General features: G+C 37.9%; 1 protein-coding gene across 2 annotated transcripts in view; it reads left to right on the plus strand.

Moving 5' to 3' along the window:
* The window catches only part of LOC145982466 (procathepsin L-like), a 159,544-nt gene extending 136,393 nt beyond the window's left edge, over positions 1–23,151 (plus strand). For both annotated transcript variants that reach the window (XM_083115937.1, XM_083115936.1), the window contains exons 2-7: positions 958–1,073; positions 1,795–1,947; positions 5,060–5,257; positions 15,084–15,275; positions 19,858–20,023; positions 22,693–23,151. In XM_083115937.1, coding sequence (XP_082972063.1) covers positions 975–1,073; positions 1,795–1,947; positions 5,060–5,257; positions 15,084–15,275; positions 19,858–20,023; positions 22,693–22,901 — 1,017 coding nt within the window. In that variant the 5' untranslated portion in view covers positions 958–974 and the 3' untranslated portion in view covers positions 22,902–23,151. The remainder of the gene's footprint in view (positions 1–957; positions 1,074–1,794; positions 1,948–5,059; positions 5,258–15,083; positions 15,276–19,857; positions 20,024–22,692) is intronic.
* Positions 23,152–23,782: the final 631 nt, after the last annotated feature.

A 23,782-nucleotide genomic window follows, 5' to 3' on the forward strand; every position in this document is an offset into this window, starting at 1 on the left:
CGTTGAAAATTATTGAAAAATACGTGGAAAATTTTGTGAATGGTGAGTTCATTTTTTAGTTCCTTCATTATATGGCAAAGTTTTAATTATTTTTAGAATAGGCCTAATATTTTTGTGCATTTTCTTCAAGAGTCTGAGCTTGTAATTCTGAGACACTTCTCTTATTTCTTAAGTTTATTCTCTTTAATAGCTAATAAAAATGTCCGAAATGGACATGTTTGCGTTTATATATATTTCGCCTGATTTCCAGTAAATATTAGTGCAATTCAAATTCGATTTGCATCAATAATTCATGTAAATACCGTTGGTTTTGATAGGGCGGCACTGAGTGCTGCGTGCGGGACATTTGTGCTAATATGAGGACGCGGATGACGGACGGTTAAGCATATTTTAATAAGAATTTTCTTACCTTCAATCTTTTCATATTAAATCCAACATTTATTTATTTCTGCTCAATAGGTCATATTGTACAAGTTGTACAATGATATAACACAAGTCAATTATACAGTAGCATATTCTGAAAATGTGACTTGGTTTACCTCTACAATTCTTATTTATTGCATGTATTATACATAATAGAAATAAAACAACAATGCAGACATGCAAGTAAAACAAAAATAGAAGTCCGACAACCTAAAATTTTTCGGCAATTTGTATACTGGTAAACCAGATAACATGGAAGAATTTGGTAAATTTAGAATATACGTAACCTTATTGTTACAGTGAATAGTTGAAGCATTTTGCCTTTCGTCATTGGCATGTAGCATGATTGTAGTGTGATCCACGCATATATATAACTTGTAATGGCAAAGTTTTTGTATTCCTTAATGTTTCAAAATGTATGGTAACTGTTGAGAAGGACTTCTGAAGTGTGTCAGAGCGAGCCTCTATAAAGTACAGTTAATGAATTTATATTAAATTTATATAAGAATGATGATTGTGTATTTTTCTCAACAGGACATTGAAGAATTAAGATGAAGTTGTTCATTGCTGCTATTGTTGGCTGTCTTGTAGTCTTAAGTTGCGGAGTTAGGTTTTTCAATTTAGTAGCAGAAGAATGGGAGGCATTCAAGGTTAGTTACTGATGAAATATAAAACTTCTTGCTTTTGCATTTTCTACCAAAGAATTAAAGTTCTTGTTGGATGCTCAGCAGCATTCAAGACATTCTATTGTGTTTTCTTTCATCATTTTAATGGTAACTTTATTGGTTTACACATGGAATTATCAATTGAAGCATTCCACCGAATAACGCTATATGGCACATTTCAGTGATTGCGAGAACAACAGATAAAACCTGTTGTATGTTACTGTACTACCATAGAAAAAACATAAACCTTATGCAAGCACAGTATCAATCTTTGAGCAACATCCTACCTTATGACTGGCCAGCTTGTAGCCCGTAGCCGCAGGGCCGCAGCATGAATCCACTGGTAACTCAGCACGTTCCCAAAAGCGCCATACAGCGTTATTCCGTGGAATGCTTCAATTTTGCATGTGTGTCTGTGTTAATAACTTGACACCTGAATATTTCCCTAGCCTTGTAAGATGGTACCATTTCCAAGTAATGTGAATTTTACAGGTTTTTGGGTGTTTTGCACTTGATTAAAATTTTTCACTGTATTGTTTTGTTTAAAATTGGTTACAAGATTTGAAAGTTTTTAACTTACAGTCATTTTGTACTTTAAATAGTGCGTGCAGTTTTGTGAATTTAAAATTTTTAATCATTATTCAATGGAGTTGGAACATTTGAAACAAGCAACACATAGTGTATGATTTTGATTTCTGTTTTCTAGGTTGCATATGGGAAAAAATATGACACAGATGTGGAAGAGAAGTTCAGAATGAAAATCTTTATGGAGAACAGACAGAAGATAGCTGAGCACAATGCAAGATACGAACAAGGACTTGAGAGTTTTAAATTAAAGCTCAATAAATTTGCTGATATGGTATGTCCTTTAGTTATTTTTTTCACTTGCATCATAGATATATACAGGGCTCAAAATGAGAACTTTCATGAACGGACTGCTTACTTTTGTTGACATGTTGTATGTTTTTTGTTTTTTTTTTGTCTCCGATAACAAGTATGGCGTGACATCAAATGTGGAACATAACGAACATAGGACAAGACTTCAACTCCTACAGTAGTAATCCTAGACAACAGTGGGAGCTGGAAAAATTTTCCTACACTGTAGTATTATTCGGATATATCCTAGCAGTGTCTACAAATACGTACACCCCCCTCTCCCCCAAAGAGATAGTCCGTACACTAAACCGTATATCATCGCGCCTCCTAAGATTGCTGCCAGGAGGACAAAGACGGACATGCACAATCGCAACTCGAGTCAAATGGTGAAGGAGACACGTAGTTACATGTACAATGTCAACTGAAGGCAAATGGGGAGGGTTACAAGATGTTACAACACGAACACCACTAAAAGTCAGATTGAGCTTACCTACTATTTACAGAATATGTTCGAAATAAGCCACATTCACTTATTGGAAGGAGAATGCAGACGGAGTATCGAACCAGACCAAGTAATCAGTGTTACTACCGCGATGAAGATTCAACAGGACCATTCTGCTTGTGTTCTCGTAAGCAAACAGACCGGACAAACGTTCGATGTGACTTTGAAATACTGGACGTAGAAGAGTTGTAGTGTCGTGCACACTGTGTTCTACTAACGATTTCCCTCTATCTTCCGTTACCGTGGTTATGTTTGTGTGTGTGTGTTGGTGGTTAAAGTGTTTGCAACGATGAGAAAAATGAATTGTGCCGGAAGGCCGTGTTCTGGCGCAGTAAAAGTAGAAACTATCTTTCTTTTCGGTGAATGTGGCAGAAACTACCGTGCCACTGCTAGACGATTTAACGAATTGTATCCCCAACGCCCTAGTATTAACCATAAGTATGTTTCAGTACTTGTGAAAATATTCCGTGAAACGCAAAGCGTCAATGACAGACGATGTCCAGGACGACCTTACATCGATCAGGCAACAGTGTTGGAAGTTATAGGACGCGTAACTGTGTACCCTGAAACATCTCTCAGACAAATAGAAGTAGAAAGTAACATTCCCCGGAGTTCTATTAGTAAGGTGTTAAAATTACACAATTTTCATCCTTACAAAATGCAGATAATGCAAGACCTAGGAGATAATGATTTCGATAGACGAATTGAGTTTTGCGAAATTATGTGCTACAGGATTGCTAACAACGAGAACTTCATACACAACATCTGTTGCACTAACGAAAGTTATTCTTTCCAAAATGGCTGTGTTAATAAACACAATGTTCAAGTATGGGCAGATGTTAATGTTGTTGTGAGGGAAGGCTATACGCAAAGACCTAAGAAGGTTAATGTGTAGGCAGGTATTTTAGGAAACCACATAATTTGACCCCCCCCCCTTTTTCTTGATGACAATTTAAACGGTAATCTGTACCTGCAAATCCTACGTGACACAGTGGATCCCTTGGTAACGGACCTTGTAGAAAACTCAGTCGATGTCAACGGTGTGCCTGAATTTGATGCGGACAATATCGTTTTTCAGCAAGATGGATGTCCTGCACACTACAGCCCGGACGTACGTGAGTACATGAACTTAAACATTATCCCAATAGGTTGATAGGCCGTCGTGGTACCATCAAATAGTCTGCGAGATCGCCTGATTTGTCTCCGAACGATTTGTTACTTTGGGGACACCTTTAATCTGTTGTGTACAAAACAGAACCTAGTAGTCTTGCTGAGCTCCAACAAAGAATAATAGTAGCCTGTAGAGACATTTCTGCAGACACATTCAGTAAATTGCGACGTGCATTTCATACGCGTCTGTTCTGCTGCCAAGAAGTGAATGGGGCTTATTTCGAACATCTTCTGTAAATAGTAGGTAAGCTCAATTTGACTTTTAATTGTGTACGTGTTGTAACATCTTGTAACCCCCCCCCCCCCATTTGCCTTCAGTTGACATTGTACATGTAACTACGTGCCTCCTTCGCCATTTGACTTGAGTTGCGATTGTGCATGTCGGTCCTTGTCCTCCTGGTAGCAATCTCAGGGGGCGCGATGATATGCGGTTGTGTGTACGGATACTTGCCATCTCTTTGGGGATGAGGGACATTTCTAGGATATCTCCGAATCATACTACAGTGTAGGAACATTTTTCCAGCTCCCACTGCTGTCTAGTATTACTACTGTAGGAGTTGAAGTCCTGTCCAATGTTGGTTTTGTTCCACATTTGATTTCACGCCATTATCATTTGGAGCGACGTAGAGACCCCGGATTTGCTGTATTATTGTTGTTCTGATAAGACTTTTCAAACGCCATATTCTTCGAACCCCCTTGCTATTTGAAAAAATTGAGTCGACACAGCCTACCCCCTTGTGGGGGGTCCGGGTAGGGAATGGTTGGCTTCAAGACGTTTCTCCCTTAACATCATGGAATACGTGTTTCGACATTTCTTCCTATTTACATCCGTTCTTACAATACCCAGGATTGGGAGAGACTTTATGGACACCCTGCATAGGTATATATTTAAGAGAATAAAATTTATTGATCTATGTTTACCTTTTGAGTAGCTTTCTGGTACTACCTACGTAAATAATCAATATTTTACTTATTTATCAATATTTTACTCATTTAAATGTGCTATGCAGGCAGCTAGATCACATACTGACATTACGTGCTAAAATCACATGCACATTATGCCATATCAGTTGGCTTTTAAGGTCATCCCTGATGACATAGACATAGTGGTAACACTGTTGCCGTACAATCAAGGGGTTCTGAGATTCATTTAAACATTCAGTATTTAAATTTTATTCATTACAATTGATTGTGTTCCAAATAAATTCCAACAGTTACTTTTCAAGTACCAGAGACTATATGTGAGTTACTCTTTAAAATGAGTAACTGTGACTGTTATTTTTAAAATGCAATTCTCAGAACACTGGTAGTTATTGAATTAGACCATAGATTATATATTCTTGCAATCATTTAACATTGTAGCTTTGCAGTTTAGTAAATTTTACATGATTTCATTTCGTCTCTCATGTCTCTCTAATTTCAGTTACTGCACGAATTTGCTAGCACAGTGAATGGGTTTAGGCAGACAAATAATGAAAATATGACACATGTGAAGGGAGCCACATTCATGAGCCCTGCCCATGTAGGTGATTTGCCTCCGTCCATAGACTGGAGACAGAAGGGAGCAGTGACACCTGTCAAAGACCAAGGCGAATGTGGATCATGCTGGTCGTTCAGTGCGGTGAGTGTTTTTACCCCATTTACTCTCTTGTTGAATTGAGATGGGTACCAATAGTTGCTTCTCAGGTATGGGTCAAATTCTGATTACTGGATGTTGATCTCTCCTTTACATGTGCACTGGTACACACAAAATCGAATGAAACGCCCCCCCTTACGGTTATGCAACCCGTAATTTTATATCATTTAGTTTCGCCAGGAAGAGCAGCTCGCGAGAAGCGTAGTGTTTCCAACTCTTGAATAGCTACAGATTCACGCGAATGGGTGGAGATCTTGCTTTCCTCTTGATTTGATTTCAAAGGACAACAAGTTTATTTTGAGAATGTCTCTTGTAATAATATCAAGTGTTATTAACTTTTCTGCTTGAGTTTTTTATTATTCTTTTACCACTTCCGAACGAATATGTGAAGATTTTTTTTTTTCATTTTGCAATAACGCTTTCGGCATTTTTCCTTCAGTTATTCCTTTTGTTTTTAAATTTTTGGCGACATCTGATTTGGAAAAAGTTCTACGAAGTTTGTTTTAAATGTAAATGCATCTGGACATACAGTGTAGAGTGGGATTCGAACAACAAATATGAGCTTCCGTCGCGAATTGAACCAGCGCTCCTTTGATTATGTTTTCTTTCCACGTTTATTAAAATTTGCTTCCTTCAGCCTACTTCCGATTGTCGTATATTTCAATTCGTATTAGTTCTTTTCCCGTTTTTTTTTTTTTTCATTTGCATTGTTCGAGCCGTGATAACTTTCTCTGTTAATCTGGTTATTTGAATACTTTTATACTTTTTTTTTCCTTTTCTCGATTTTCCCTTCGCACTCATTACAGATTTCGGTATCGTGCTTTTCCATATTTTCAGTAATTTAATTCTCTTGTGTATAATTCCTTTGACTATTTAATTTGCCCTTAGTTCGAATCAAGAAAATATGTTAGGAAATGTTTCCCGTGTAAATCTTATTGTATGGTGGTGTAAAATTGATGCCAGCTTTTTCTTGGGATAAGGGTTTTGAAAGTGCAAGGGTCTCATTTATTAACCATGATGGGAAGGGGGGGGCTGAGGGGTGCCAGAAACCTTCCAGACGGAATATGCCTGAAACGAAAAGTATAGATCGACCACAAGGGAAAAAATCCTTGGGACGAAAAGTCCCCGCGCAGATTTCCCTTCTTCCCTTCAGCTCGGACCATAAGGAAGCATGGTCCACTCTCCCCCGCCCCTCCTCGCGGGAGTACGGTGAACAGGAGTCGTGGGTCTGCGCAGGTTGTTTTGCTTGTGGTTCCACTCTTCCATCAGCACGTGGGGTGCTGAGAAGGCTAGGCAATCTGTGAGCGAGGGGGAGGGGGTGAAGAGCAACACTGCCACAGCGAGTCGCTGTAAATGATTTCATCGTCTGTGCTGGGTGAAACCGGTTCTTGGTGCTCCTATACTTTTCCGATACATTTCTGCCAGCCTTTTTAGCGAAGCGAGGTCATATGTTCCAGATTCGAACTCTGGTCAGGCATGAATGTATCACTGAGTTTGTCCCGTCACAATTTTATAAATTGATATTCCATCCGTATTATCGCGATTAACTCAAGAGGCAGAAGAGTGATGTAAAATAACCGAAATAGAAATTGATGCATTTGTGCCTGGTGCTAGTGGAACGATGAAGTTAACTCTTTATAAATGATGAAATAGGTAGCCCTTGCGCTCAAATACACTTATACCTTGGCAAAAAAACAAACAAAAAAAACTACTACTCTTACTACATTTGGAATACAGCCAAGAGCGATGTAAGGCAATGCAATTACATTGTGAATGTTTCACATCTTGTAATCTTTCTTTTTCTCGTAGCGGGGGCGGGGGTTCATTCATTACAAATATCTAGGAAAGGATTTAGCAGCAATCCGTGATATACTTAAATATCATAACACGCTGCGTAGCCAGGGTTCTTGGGTCCTAGCCTTTTCGTTGTTTCTTCAATCTTCATCAATTTCCCTGAAGCATCATTCATCCTCTGTCGCCATTGGCTATATGTAAAACTTGACATAAAATGAGTAAATTTCGAAAAGAAAACACAAGGATCTACTTTTCTCATAGCTCGCCAAACATGCACATTTCCGTATTTTATACTTTCAGCGCTATCATTATTCTTGGCAGGCAATGGAATTGAAGCAACTCTCACAATTAACGTAAACTACATGTCACTCAGGCATGACAATTCTCGCGGGAAAAGTGGATTTTTTTTCGCACATGGTAGCGCAATAACTATCTTCTGGCCTCCTAGATTTAAATACTTACTTTTTATTCCAGTTGAGTGGTTGACTCACAATTTCGCCATTGAAGGTTTGGGTTGTATTTGGGTTATACGTATTGTGTTTTTGGTGCGGTAGGAAAAAGCAATCCCAAAGGTTTGCACTGAACAGAAAATTGTGTGCTTTCCCTCTCTCTCTCTTCTATTTAGGTAAACTGTTGTTAGAAACATATTTTCCGAAGAATATCCACATTGAAAATAATATTCCACAATTGTTTTGATAGGGCATTTCTATTGCTCTGAACGAATTATCTCCGTAAGAGGACTAGGGCCTCCCCGATGGCGCAGTCGTAGAGTCGTTACCTTTTAATCAAGGGGTCCCGGGTTCGATACCCGGTGGAGGAACATAGTGGTTCGGAACCCACTATAAACTGTAGGTCCAGTCCCAATTAGCCTTTCTGTGCACAAAGTGGACTTAAAAAACAACAATTCAATTCAATTCAATTGAATCATCTTATCAATATTTTTAAATCTGCATGCACCTGCTTAATTAAATAGATTATACATTTATATTCATTGCGGGAAGAAATGTGAGAGAAAACATTGCATTTTTTTCAGGGAATGCATGAGTCAATAATAATGTATATTTTACTGTATATACTCTTTTATATTGCATTGATTCATTAGTATCCTTATTTCCTAAAGCAAGCGTGAGTTTCTTTGCACACACCACGCAAGCCCTGCTTGACGTAAATATCAGATGCAGTAACTTCGCGGTTGCCTTTTGCCACCACGCTTTGGCTTTAATTCGAGCCCCGGTAGGTGCTTCGCTCGAGATACTGCAGCAGTTTTACTCGTATCTATGCCTTGAGCATGTCACTTGCAACGGAACCAATAAAATAAAATAAACTTTCTGCACCGGAATGGGCGTGAAACTCTACATGCACCAATGATAAGTTGTTTTCAAGAGGCATGTGCAAAGTGCAGCATGTTCCTTCGGTCCGAATGTTCCCTTACGATATCATTTCATCATGCCTTACACTTCGGAATTTACAAGAGAGAATATAGTCCGCATTTTTTTGTGCGGCGGATCTCCTGCACTTCAGATTGCTACGACTCTTGGTGTGGGCGATTCATGCGTCAGGCGTTGGATTCGGTGTTAGAGGAAGAAGGGGCCAAGGAATGAAGTGAAGACCCAACAAAGGCCGGCCGAGGAAGACAACCAGGGAAGAAGATGCAGGCATCATTGAGATGAGCGAGGGCAATCCCTTCATGGCTGCAAGGAAGATTCGCCAAGAGTTGAAACTGGAGTGACATGCTGCAACAGTTCGGCAACGTCGAGCGGCAAAGAAAGAAGCAATGATGCATTTGCATCAAGAAACACGGATCAGTTTTGCTTTACAATATTTATCAGCTCCTCAAGAATTTTTGCAGAACGTAATTTTGAGCGACGAGAAAGTATTTTCGTCTGACGAAAATGGTCAGGTTTATGTTTGGAGGCGCGACAACACTCGCTACGGCCCCGAGAACATTTCTACCCATGCTAGGAGTGGCAGGATATCCGTGGCGGTGTGGGGATGGATCAGTTCGTCTGGAGTAGATGGATTGGTGGAAGTGTCCTCGAGAATGAATTCGCAGGAATACGTCGCAGTTCTGGAAAACCACATGCTTAAAGCGTGAGAGAGAGACACCTTGAAGATGAGATTCCGCACGTGAGTTTCGATCAAGACAACAGCAGCGTTCATACATCGAAAGCGAACACCACCTGGTTTAATCAGCACCCAGGAATTTCAAGAGTAGATTGGCCAGCGAAGTCTCCCAATCGAAAACATTTGGGCGTTGATGGTGAGATAGTGGGAACCTAGACAGCTGAGAACAATGGAAGCTGTACTGGCTCACGTGTTTGATGTTTGGGAGAGTTTAAGGAGATGACCAAACATCTGCTCGTGGAATCCTTGCCTCGTCGACTAGATGCAGTGCTTGAATCCAACGGCGGGTGGACACAGTATTGAAACCCCGCACGGTTTAACCGATGTTCTTTGTTACATCACAGAACAAAACTAATTACACACATCTCCATATGCAACTTATGTTTCCAAATCTTTCTTATTGATACCTTGGTGCTCATGGTTACTTTTTCACACACTTGCACCATTATATTATATTCTATAATATTAATATTCACATTATTGACAGATTTGATTCACATGAAATTCAAATGCGCAGCACACATGCACCCATTCCTAACACTTAACTGTTAGTTACATTACACCTATCACGTTGTCACAGTTCTAGATCAGTGGTGCCCAGGGGGAGGCGCAGACTGTGATGGAAATTTGACTGAGTAAACAGGGCACAAATTGAATTACGTTATCAATTAGCCATTGCTGTTATACAAATAGTAATTTGTAGATTGTCAGGGGAATTGTTACGGATAATAAGTAATATTGGTGGGGGGCGATATCCAACTCTTATATATTAGGCCTTAGATTGATAGGGAAATTATGGTGGGCGATTAATGAAGTTAGTGGTATTTTCAGGTTGCGGGATTGATAATTATTTTGGGGGGCAGGGAATCCCAACTCTTGTGTATTACTATTACGTCTTAGATTGCTTTTTTGGAGGGAGCAATATCAACAGGAAGTCTAAAATTGGCATGGGAATTTTGTTGGGAAGATTGAGTATTAAATTTGAGGTCGAGGGGAGGGGAATGAAGTTTTGATAAAGTGTTATGTCTTAGATTGCGAAGGGATTTCTGACGATTTAGAAATTGACAAAGGTCCGGGCGGGACTCGAACCCGGAACATTCGGTGTCTGGATCGTTAGTCCATCACTAACCTTGCTTGGCCGCAGAGCCGGTTCTCTTTGGTGGTCAAGCGCGTTAAATGGTCCACTTCCGATACCACGAAATTTCCGGGTTCGAGCCACGGCTTCACTATTGGTATCATGGTGTCAATTTAATCTAATCGTCACTCATCCTCATTAGCCGAAAGTGGCAGAAGAGCGACTTAACATAACAAAAGGTACAAAAACAACTTTAACACTCTAGTAATTTCTGATCAATAGATGCGTATTAGCTTTGATTGTTGATTCTTTAATGATAAGCTTACGATTATTATTGTTAATATGAATTGCCATCCATCAACAGAATGACGGACCAATCGATCATTTAATTCATGTCGTTTTTTTGGTATTTGTTGTCCCTTCGGATCAGCTTCGAAACCTAAGGAAATGATTAGATGTCTGTCTGAAGTTAGTGACAATGGTTCTTTAATTTCCCGTCGCTCTTTCAGCCGGCGCGGGAACCACCTTTATGGCAGTGATCATCTGTTGCCGCGTTTACCTACGAAGGAACTCGTGGCCAAACAACGAATTAGGCCTACCTCTTGGGCAAGAAGCGGCAACTTTACAAAGCCCTTCTCCCCGAAGCAGGCAGCAGGGAAACAGGATTTTGTCAAAATAACCCTTCTGCTCTGTGAATGAAAACCGGTTCAAACAGCGTTTCGACTTAATTGGACATTATCCATTGTTTTTCTTTTTGATTGACTATATATTCTATCTATATATTTCGAGACATATCAAGATATCACCTCTTCTCTCATCTTCACACGAACAATGTTTGCTATGTCTGTAGTGTGATTGGAACTATGACAGTCCGTGATTTTTTCCAAATCCGGTCCGCTAAGCAACCAGTCTTAGATGCCCATTCGAAATCGAGAGCTATAGAGCAAAATAAGTTTGAAGTGAAGAGTCTTATTGAATGAAACATAGCTCGACTCACCCTCATATTTGATTTTTTTTTTTTTAGATAACTTGCGTTCACTTTGTATAGAAGGCACCACGAGACTGAAAATTCACACTATTTGGCATGACAAATAGACTTTATTCCAGCTTCGCTGAAAGTTCGATGTATATAATAGTTGTCAGTCATTAAGTTCAACGCCCTCTGCGCGTGTGTTGTGATGGGTTATCGTGTTCCAATTTTGATTTAATTCCATTTCATGCTCAGAAAGGCTACCCGAAGTGGGACCTACAGTTGAAAGTGTGATCCGAACCACTAGGCAGTTCTGTCTCCACCAGGAATCGAACCTGGGACTCCGTGATTATAGGGGGTTAACGCGTTCATGGCTTTACAGTTTCGTGAATTCAAGGAAGCCAAGGTGAGAAAAATGTGAAGAAATATCTTCTACACGGAACTAACTATGTGTGTGTATGTATGTAAAACTTTGTAGCACATCCATTTTCCTACCTTCATTTTATCATCATTACGTTGAAATTTGCACCAGTGATTTTTCACTACGTTCTAGGTCACGTCACTTTGAGTCGTAAAGTATTGTCTGTAATTCAGTTTTAGTATAGTTTGTAGCCTCTTACCCAAGAATTTTTAAGGTGTGAGAAAGGAGGTGGGGCTCAACTTCTGGAAAAAAATAGTGCGAGTTCAATTGAGAATACGAAAATGGAGCGGAATGATTATATTGCTACAATATCTTCATGAAAGTAAAGCGTAAAATTAAACATGACTATCAGCATAACCGAAAGCATATAATGAGATGATTTATTAGTGTTACCAGGCTAAAGGTGTGGAGTGCGGCCTGTTGCCTCTTTCATTACAGAATTCCACATGTAAAAATTGTGGTCCCGGGTTCGATACCCGGTGGAGGGGGCACATAGTGGTTCGGATTCCACTTTAAACTGTAGGTCCAGTCCCGATTAGCCTTACTGTGCACAAAGTGGACTTAAAACACCAACTCAAACCAAAAACCAAATGTAAAAATTGATCAGCTCTTATTGCGAGTAACCATTATAGGCTTAGACCAAATTCTGGCGTTTATATTTCAATTCACTTCCTCAACAAATCCTTTCTCGATTGAAAAGATTTTATGCGGAGCGTCATTCAGTTGTTTGTGAGTGTTCTTTTTGCAGAAGCAACAGCAGCTCGCTCGCACCCACAGTGCCCCGCCCACTCGATGAGACGCGTTGTCTGTGCAGTGCAGAACAGTGACAGTGTTGCCTCTCTATTCGATCTTTGTATTCTCTTTTGCCTGCCACTACACACACATTTCAGACAATTCTTCCCATACAACAAATGGAAAAGCAATCAGGCAACTATTACATGGCTCTTTTCTAGATTTTGTATTAACACTTTCCACGGTCAAGATATGTTAACTTGGTTCTGTTTCGTATTCCCACAATTTGGCTTCGTGCAGTATGGGTTTATATTGCAAGCTTAAAAAAAGAAAGTAGGCAACTATTTTAACATTTTAATTTTCATCCGTTTCATGATTGTATGCACTAATAATAATTGGCCGCCGCTTTGCCCGAGCGTGGTAAGCCGTCGGCTTTTGATCTCGCTGCCGAAATTCCCGGGTTCGAGTCCCGGCCTGGATATGATTGTTTATGAGTGTTCCTTCATGAATTTTATCATACACTAATCCTCATCGTTGCGATTAGCCAAAAGTAAAGTAAAAAAATAAAGATATTAGTAATAATAATAATATGAATCTAGCCCCCCATGGTTCCTTTATGACTGTCCTTTTATCAATTTCATCGAGTCATCATTCATCCTCATTGTTGCGATTAGCCAATAAATGGTAGAGAAGCTGCGAAAAATAAGATGTAAAATAATAACAGAATTTTCTCCGCAGAAGGAAAAATAAATGCTCCAGACAACATGCAATTCAGGAAAAGAGTGTCCTGTAATGTGAGTCTGTAAACCAAACGTAACTCACGAATGAAGAAGTTTACGTGAGGGTTTAGTCTTCTACGAAGCAATACAGGCTTGGATGGCGCAGTGGTAGCGTCATCGCCTTGTAATCAAGGGGTCCCGGTGGAGGCACAAAGTGATTCGGATCCCACTTTAAACTGTAGGTCCAGTTCCGATTACTCATACTGTGCATTGTGGACTTAAAAACACCAAATCAACAACCAACCAACCAATACAGGGTTGGAAACACTACGGTTATAGGTTTGGAAACACTGCTCCTCTCGGGAACTACTCTACCAGGCGAAACTAGATGATATAAACTTCCGGATTGCATAACCGTAAGGGGGGGCGTTTCATTCGATTTTGTGTGTACTACTTGGTACTGAACCAGGAATGCCTTGAATTATATGATTTATTCACACTGGAAATTTTACGTGACTTCCACATGAATTTTATATCTAAATTAGTAAAAAAAAAAAAAAAAACCTACAGAACCCAACGGAATAGATGAAAATCCCATGATATCTAGAATTTCGTAAAGATTCTGATTTGTGTATATATGAGGGTATTTTGCTGTCATTTTTATCTTGGAAGCGAAGGGTATTGTATAAAACGTTTATGGGTTATTTGGGGAGAAAGATAAAAGGAACACCACTGATCCTTGTTTTGCTGAGCAGATATACCACATCAAGTAAGCACAGCAAATAATATGATGGTGCAAAGCGATTATTATTATTATTTTTTTTTTTTTTTTTACAAAATTTGTCCCTGCTTGATGTCACTCTTCCTCATGTTGTTCGTTGTACATTTCCATGCAGCCTGCCTAGTTGGAAGATTATTGAAGGTGTTTCATTTATCTTTATCTATTTTCTTGTACTACCTGATGGTTTGGTTCAGACGGGAGATGGAATGCATAGAAATTCCAGAAAAAAATGCAGGCTCAGCCAGGACTTGAATTATTTTACACGCATTACTCACTCTCTGCTTCATTATTGTCATTTTCATTCATATCTATATTAAGTGTAACATATTAATTTGAATTTTGTCTTGGTTCTCTCATATGAATTTGCTATTTGCCTAAATGCAGAATGATTATTCTTTCTGATATGTTACCATATATGTGCTTTACAGTAAGCAGCAATTTGTTGGTGCTTGCAGACTAGACTTGTGCTACCACCTGCAAAACGTGTTGTGTTTGGTACTGTTATGAAATTTTGTAGTAATTGCGTTCTTTGCATGTTTTGTCAAGTTGTATTTTAATATGAAAAATAATTCACCTGTAAGTTATTGACAGTGGGTTAGGGTTAGTGCTCTTAGCATAATGAATCCCATGAATAAGTTGAGCCAGTTTTGTTTTATGATGATAATATTTATAGTTTTTGAATAGGTTAGGCTAATTGTCTTCAGGTATCATACTTTCGTTTCGTGCAATATAATTTTTAAGCAAAAACATTAGCTGTTACAACTTTAATTGCACCCTGTGGCAATGCGGACTAAGGCTTTGTGCTCGGTCTACAGGACATGCGCTGAATCGAGTCTCCTGAGGTGAAATGTATGAACTTTTCTCCTGAGATTTCGGTTAGTGTATGAGACCGGTGGCTACCCACCATTGTGAGGAAATTGTGGAGCTACTAACTTCATTGTGATCTTGCTTTGAAATTAATTGATGTAACTGTGAGTGAGTTTTTCTTCCAAGTGACTAAATCAATCCCATATTACACATAAAATTAGGCCGTATGTGTAGGGGTGCACACATTCACCCATTTTAACACTGTAGCTACACACCCTGCATCCAATCCAGTCTACTTGCTCAGTTTTCTAGTACCCTAAATTTATGTTTTTAGTCTATGTCTGTTTGTTCGCTTTTTTTGTGCATATTTTACCTTTTTTCATTACAGACTGGATCTCTAGAAGGTCAACACTTTAGGAAGACAAAGAAGTTAGTGTCTCTTAGTGAGCAGAATTTAATTGACTGTTCTGTGAGTTTTGGTAACGATGGTTGCAATGGGGGTTCGATGGAGGATTCTTTCCAATACGTGAAAGCCAACAAAGGAATTGACACAGAAGACACATACCCGTATGAAGCAGAGGTGAGTTCTTGTTAATGTGTGTAATGTTTCTAATATTTTGTCTATGGTTGTCTATGGTATTATACAATTATATATGCATAAAAATGTAGATCATGGTTAAACAAAGTCTAAATTTTGTTTTGGCAATGCTTCAATGCGTTTTCATTGGCTAAATGTTGATTTCAATGATTCCGGTTTTTTTCCCCTTATGTTAGTAATATAGGGAATTCCTTGTTACAAAAATACATAATTAATAAGAATTAGTAGTTATAAAGACTGCATATATATATATATATATATATATATATATATATATATATTAGGGTGTCTCCGACGGTATTGTGGTAATATCGTTGCTTCGTAATCAAGAGATCTCGGGTTCGAAACCCAGTTAAAGCAAATGGTGGTACAGATCCCACCTTAAACTGTATGTTCAGTCAATATTAGCCTATCTGTGCAGAAAGTGGCCTTAAAACAAAAGATACAACTATTACTGTGACTGTCTTGAACAGAAACCAGAAGCGAATTCCATCCATGTGCCACAAAATCGTTGCTTCTGATGCTGCTGTCGGACGCACAACTGGTAACGACTGTGGGGTTAGCAATGAGCAACTGGGACTTTATTAAAAAGAAATTAACCCAATTCGGTTACACGGGAACATGTAGTTATTGTGCGAATATGGAGTATATGTTGAGAAATGTTCTGAAATATGGAAATGATATATATGAATAACAAAAATATGTCAAATCTGAGCCAAATGCTAATATATGTACAAATATGAAAAATTTAAACTGAATTTTTCGAGTCTACGTGCCTTGATGCTCAATGATAACACAAAATTTAACTGATTTCAGCTTCAAACATAAATATGTATTTACACATACATACACAACATAAACATTCCCTACCTGGTGATTATGATTAATCTTTCTAATGGTTCTCAAGTCCTCGAAGGAGGTATTAACTGCACTGAGATTAAAGGAGGGTTTAACAACTTGATTCAAAGTTATTAAAAATGCAACTTATCCAAGTTTACTCCCAATAGTTTTAAACGTTTCCATGGAATCTGCCCAATATGACTTGAAATAATAATAGAAAGGGTTAATATTCTACAATACACATGTTTATGACACTTTTAAACTGTTTTTTCCTCAAAAGTAATGCTAATGCTGTGTGGGTGTTATTTGTAGTTTTCCTTCGTCAATTTCATTTTCGCAATTATTCAAAAGTGAAGTTAAATAATCCAAGTCAGTCAATCAGAATTTCTGTTGCTATCTTAAAAGAATGTTTTCACAATGCGCTTGATGATACTGAAAAAAGGTGGTGCATTTCATTTAAAAGTTTTGAGCAGAGCATGTAACCGGTGTTACCGCAGGTAACAGCAAAATGTGAAGAATTAAAAAGTTGTTTCAATAAAATATCAACATTGTTAAATACGTTAACGAGCAGTGTTGCTGTCGAGTAGAAATTGCAGAGGAAATTTTATCTGTAGCCGACAGAAATGCAGAGGGATACAGGTTCTGCTTGCCTGAAGTACAGCGCCTTGAATAACGTAGTGTGGAAAACGACCCAAGATACGTCGCGAGACGATGACAACATAGACGTCAGTACGATCAGCAAAGCTGCTAATTTTCTTATGAAAGTAATGCGGCTTAACCTAGTTAGTTTTTGGAATATATTGTGTAGATTTGTTTGTCTTGAAAGGTGGTACGTGAATTGATGGAAGCAGTTATATTTGTGGAGAGATTTGCAGTCACGAAATGGCATTAAATTGTGTGTGTAAAAAAAAAAAAGCATGCTTAACATAAGAATAAACATCGCAAATGTCATTCCGGACGTCAGGTGTTGGATTGTGAACTAGATTTCATTTTTCTATATTATTAGAATATAAATACAGTAGAGCGTCGATTATCCGAAGTAATTGGGGGACATGGGTGTTCGGAAAACAGGTTTGTTCGGATAATCGAACTGTACATGTTTATTTGCCAAAAAGAAGTACTGTACAGTAAATTTATTCATAAAAACAGGCATCTCTTTAAGTATGTATTACAAAGTAACGTACAAAGGCAACTTTAGTAGGAATATATAGTATGTGGTACAGTTTATTAAACAAAAATATATATACATATTACATACGCATTTTGCATGAACAATACACACAGTACACAAAATTAACGTTTAAAAAAATCCTTTATTTTGGTCTGTCTAAGCAAGCCTACACGCTTACGAGCAGCTAAGTCACGTACTTTTTTCATTACAGATATCTGAAAGTGAGCGAGTACACAGTTCGGTTAAGCGGTCGTTCGGTTGACCGACGTTCGGATAATCGACGCTCTACTGTAGTATCCTGAGAGATATTTCATACCGAGGCGACACACCACACGTGTCGCTTGGAAGCGAGCCGTTGGCAATCAATGCAGCTTGTCGAACCGTAGGGACACAAGCTCTTTCCTTAAGGAGATTTTAGATCAAAGCGACACGCGACAAACGATACGGGGATTTCACACCAAAGCGACACGGGTCCTTCAGTCCAAGGCAACTTTCATACCGAAGCGACACGCGACACATGTCACTTGGAAACGAGCCAATCAAGAGAAACATTTCACATCGCAGCGGCATGGCGGGCGGCACAGGCTAGCGTTCTGTTGGTGAAATCCTCAAACGATAAGTGTTGCGTGCCGCTTGTCGCTTTGGTGCGCAATCTCCCTAAAGGAAGACATTCATTGCATCGCGCATGCGCGAACAACAACACGGCAACACGTTGCAAGCTATTGGGGAAAAGGGCCCACTATGAGCGACACGTAAGTGACACGTGTGGCTTATCTTGTCGCCTAGATCTGTTGTTATAACATGCGATTTATCATGTTGCCTAGATCTGCTCTTTGCATAATTATCAGGAAACGCTTGCTAATAGACTGAAGGCAGCATGTCGCTTGTAACTTCGTTGGGAACTCCCCCTATAGCGCGTCGCTTCGGTCTGAGCACCCTTCCTTTAAGGAGCTTTCAGACCGAAGTAACAAGTAGCACGCGAATACGGCATATGAACGTGTCCTTTGCTGTTTGGACCCTCATGTGCAATGAATGCCATTTTACAGTCTGAAAGTGTCTGTGTCACTAGTCACTTCAGTGTGAACATCCCGTGTCGCTTGTCCTAATGTTCTGAAAGTTTCCTTACACTCATGTCGATGGCATTAAGGAAGTTTTGTTAGTTTCCCCTTTTCGTTTCATGCAATCATCAGTATCATCATCTCCGTGATTAGTTTCAAGGGGAAGAAATGAGACCAAAAATACAAATGCTGCTTCAGTGTGTTTATCTTTAAAACAAATGATGACGATGATAATAATAACGAACCTAATTCATACACAAAAATGTAGTTACCAAGAGCATTTCACGCGTATATTTTGTCCTGTATTATTAATGAAAGTAACGATAACAGGACGTGGTCGACTGTCTAGAATGTTCGTTAATATATTCACAACCACTGTGCCAAATAGCATAGCAATTATCACATTCATAGAAATGCTTCATGTAAAAGAACCTGACGTTGGAGCAAAAACTCCATTTACTTCCATTATAAGCAGACGAAGACCATGCAGCTGTACCTACACCAGCGCCTCTAGCGGTATCATATTCGAGTGGAACCAACCAGAGAGCCCAGAACAGTGCCGTTTTCCACACTACGTTATTCAAGGCGCTGTACCTGAAGAGGTAACAGAGGAGAGGATGTCAATGCAGGAGAAGACTTTGGGGCTATGTGTGCTACAGAGTTATTCATATGCCTGTTCAGGGGCCCAGTTGTCGGGCAGGTAGTGAAGAGCTAAATCGCACCTAAAAATGAGGATACTGTTTCTCTGAAGCAACTAGAGCTAGACTGAAAAGCCCAGGCTGGATTTAACTACAAGTAAGATCAGTTAGGTAATAGAAGAAAATATAGTTCCTTGGAGCGTTTCGAGAGTAGGACAAACCTTACTCCAAAAAACTACGTTGGCAACAGTAGTACGTACGGCTGGACTTCCTTCCCTGTTGCTGGAGAAGCGGAATTCTGTCGTCTGCTCACCAACACCTAACAAACGTCAAACTATGTTGTTCCTCTCCTTCCCACCACATTGAAAAGAAACAGAGATGAAGAATTGACAACGCTCGACAACTATTAGTTGGATTTTCGTGGTAACTGTCTCAAGAGTGGAAGATATTTCTAGAAGTGTTTGTAGCTAAATCACTGAGCGGAAAAAAGAGAGAGAGAGAGAACGAATGACCAAAAATCTAGATAGAAGGCATTTTGTTTTTCTTAGGGAGAGATGATAACGTCTAGCAGGTAAAATTTTCGTACTGATGGCCGGTAACACGTTTGAAAAAGTCACGCCATACCACTCGTTTTGAGGATTATGATATATCAGTAATATATGTTATTGTGTATTAAAGTGCACTGTAATACTGTGTGCAATAAATAACATATGTACAAGAAATGTAAGCTCCTCACACAAATTACTTTTTATTTGTGTATGTAGTGTTTATATATGTAAGTAAACATCATAGCTCATAACTTTGAAGAATATTTGTTCATTACAAAGTACATAAATCTATTTTTCTTTGTGTTTTAGGATGATAAGTGCAGATACAAATCTTCTGATAAGGGAGCATCTGATGTTGGCTATAAGAACATTGAAAGTGGTGATGAGGAAAAGTTGAAATCTGCAGTTGCTACCGTCGGACCAATTTCAGTAGCAATTGATGCTAACCACACATCTTTTCAATTATATTCTGAGGGTAAGTTGGAATTCGAGTGGTTTGTTAAGTAAGTTACAGGATATTTACCTTAGCTTCTTTAGTTAGAAGCGATGACATTACAACTAAGCAACAAAGGTTTTTTCAGGTCAGGATGTTATCAAATACAACTTTTTAAACCTTTAAAACATGTGTAAATACCTGGAGATATGACAAAGCAGGAAATTTTCCGAGTGTAATGTACTCCCTGATAATAAGTGAAACTGCTTTACAGTTCCAGTCAGTGTTCAAGATTAGCAGTTACAAGTTACAAAATGCAACTACAATTTTTAGTTTTGTACCTATGTAGAAATTTCAAGTTTGCTATTTTTGGTGAGTATACTTTGAACTTGTGCCAAGTCGACGGTGGCTTTGTTCGACGAAAAGAGCTGTTCTTTTGCGGTCATAAACAGGCCCATACCCAGTGGGGGGCAAGGGGCCATGCCCCCCCCCCTCGAGCCATGGAATATTTTGATGCAAACCTCTAGTTGTATAAATGAATGGGTTGTCTCTGGAGAGAGGCAGACTCAAGAAGTCTGCAGCCAAATATATTTAGTAATTTTATTTTTATAACAATTTATGCGAAGCTACTAAATGTTCCAATTCGGTCGAGACAGTTCACCATATTTACTCCCTGATTTGACTTTTTTCGAACTGCAGTCTTGATGAGAAAATGTCTTATTTTTGTGGTTAATTCACATTCAGACATGTTCTTCATTATAAGGATAATTCCATAGCGTTGGTGGTCACATTCAAGATATGAAATCCCATGGCGGAAGGGGATCTCCCACCTTCCCACCAACGATCTTGTTCTATTAAAATTTTCCTCCCAGTAAAAATTTCCGAGGGTAAGAGTTTGTGTTATAACAAACAAGATAAACAATTATTTTCGACTTCAAACATACTTTACTAAGAATAACATCATAAACACATACAAAGAAGGAATAACAAAGAATGACGTCAGCCTGTGTGTGAATGTTGCATACATCTCTGGTTCTCTCTCTCTCTGTCTGTTTAGGGTTGGTAACAGCATGGGGTAAAAACGTACATCTAGAGCCATATATAAGGTTTTAAAATTATATAATATTATAAGGTGGTTGTCATTGTCACCCTAGGACCCTGGAACATAGAAATTAGACCGACCTGACCTTTCCTTTCGAGAGACTGTTAATAGATTTACACCATTATAAAACATAATACAATAAATTATGAACATTTAATGATCATTTTTAATAAAAAGCAGTAATTAAATAATATCTAACACTTATTAAAACCATTTCACCTACCGTCTAATTTCTTGATATTTTGAACCAGTCGTTAAAGGAATTAATTTACTAGTTTATAAATTAGCAAATTAATTTATCTATATATGTTTATAAATATATATAAATTAATTAATTAATTATATTAATAAATTATTTAATAATTGACATATTTCATGACAATTATATATATATATATATATATATATATATATATATATATATATATATATATATATCCAGGTTTCTAGCTAGGCCCCCCTCAAAAAAATCCTGGGTACGGCCCTGGTCATAGCTATAAACCAGGTTAAAGTTAAAAATTTTGTTTTATGCCCTTCAAAGATTTGTTTTTGGTTTTTATTAATAGAGAGCTATGATTTGGCGACAAAGTTTACAACTTTGGCAATTTGGTTTTATGGCCAGGTTTAAAGCCAAGCAGCACAAGCATAAAGGTGTAGCTTCAAACAGCCGTTCCAATATACATTATTTTTAAATATGAAAACATTGAAATTTCTAGCTTTTTGAATATAAATGTTGAGATGTCCCTGATGGCATAGTGCTAGTGCTGTTGCCTTGCTATCAAGAGGTACTGTGTTTTGTTCACAGTGGAGGCACTTTGCTCTGTGCTTTGGATTCACTTTCGATCCCACTTTAGACCATAGCTCCAGTCCAGATTAGCCTATCTGAGCATGGAGTTGGCTGGAAAAAAACTTTTGGATACAAATGTTAAACTTTGTGTTTGTGTAATAGTATTTATAACTATCCTCAGATTTTACTCTGATATATGGATGTAAGACATTTGAAACTATTACAACAAAGCAATTTATTAAGGCTCTTTCTTTCTGCAGGACAATACAGTGTACTGTATTGAATTAAATATGGGTAATATGCTGGCTTTTATTAAACTTTCAAACAGAAAGGTTTTGGAGTCCGTTTAAATATTGTAATTTTACAAAATCCAAAGTGCTAATTTTGTCATTTTTATGCATCGAAAATATGACCTAGTATTAGAGACTTAAAATTTATTATGATTGGACCAATATGAAATTTTTGGCATACTGTTAAAGTACCATTACAAACATTTACTGGTAACTGATATTCTACTGTTCCGATATAAAATTGCAAATGTTCTCTGAATGCTTACTCTGTAATGTTTGTGACTAGGTGACTGCAATTGGTTTTACCATTGCAAATGAAACTTCATATTTGGATTTTATAAAAGCAGGATGTACGAGGTATATTTTCTTCATAGAAACAAAGTGACAAACAAAATTACAAGCTGTCTATAGATAAATCAGGTTTGTAATGTTATCAATAGACTAATGCACCGATATGCCATACCAGTTGCCTACAATTTATTTGTATTTAGCTTCCTTCTGATTCAAATTATTTCATTTTTCTTTCTTGCAGGAGTGTACTACGAACCCCAATGTAACAGCACAGTATTGGACCATGCTGTACTTGTCGTCGGTTATGGCACTCACAATAACGGTCAAGATTATTGGCTCGTTAAAAACTCATGGAGCACCGACTGGGGAAACGAGGGATATATAATGATGGCTCGTAACCGTGACAATCATTGTGGCATTGCAACTCAAGCAAGCTATCCATTAGTTTAATCATTGCATTTGAATGCATATGTGAGTGTCTGTGACTGTCGAGGAAGTAAAACAGTTGTATTTTTAGTTTTATTTTGGACTCATTAATTTTTTGTGTGAAGACTATAGCCTTGCACACACTGTATTCATATTGAGTTGTGCACCATGTGATAAAAGATGAATATATAATATTTTTGTTCCTTAAATTGTCTGTATTAATCATACCTACATTATTATAATTATGATTGTGTCATAGTGCCTATAATTATGTGACAGCGATTCTTTGATTAGGTTTTACATGTTCAAAACTAAATTAAGATTTTCATTTTTTTGACCTTCGTATTGAATTTTTATGTTGAGACGTTCCACTTCAAGTAAAATACATTTTTTTTAGAAAACCTGTTTTTGTTTGTTTATATGATAATAGATTGGTGTTATTTTAAAGACTAAAGCATGTTTATTCTCTCATTAATTATATTTCCTTGCTCTTCATTTCTTTCATCATTGTTCATGTGTTTATGAATGTTCTGATGGAGCACATGTATCTAAAATAAGTACAAGCTCATTTCCAAGTGAGATTTGAATAGTTTTATGGATGTTTTGACCAATCATAGTTTGTATCAATTTGAATGTATTTCCAGTAAGTATGATGCACTTGTCAGATGAGTTTCCATGATGTAACCTCATGTGAGCAGTTTGTACATCTTTTATATTGGATTTCGTTTCCGATATCTTGAATGTTTTAAAAAATATTTTGCTAATAAATGAAGATTTGTTTATCTATCTGCTTGTTGATTTTTTATTAGTGTGTCTAAATACCAAAACGTAACAAGTAAGATACAGATTTTCAGTTTTTTCAATATAGTGCATAATTGCTAAATATTTTCCAATTTTATTTTTGT

Source organism: Lepisma saccharinum, unplaced genomic scaffold (assembly GCF_977018435.1).
Source record: "Lepisma saccharinum unplaced genomic scaffold, izLepSacc3.1 HAP1_SCAFFOLD_184, whole genome shotgun sequence".
In the NCBI taxonomy this organism is placed as follows: domain Eukaryota; kingdom Metazoa; phylum Arthropoda; class Insecta; order Zygentoma; family Lepismatidae; genus Lepisma; species Lepisma saccharinum.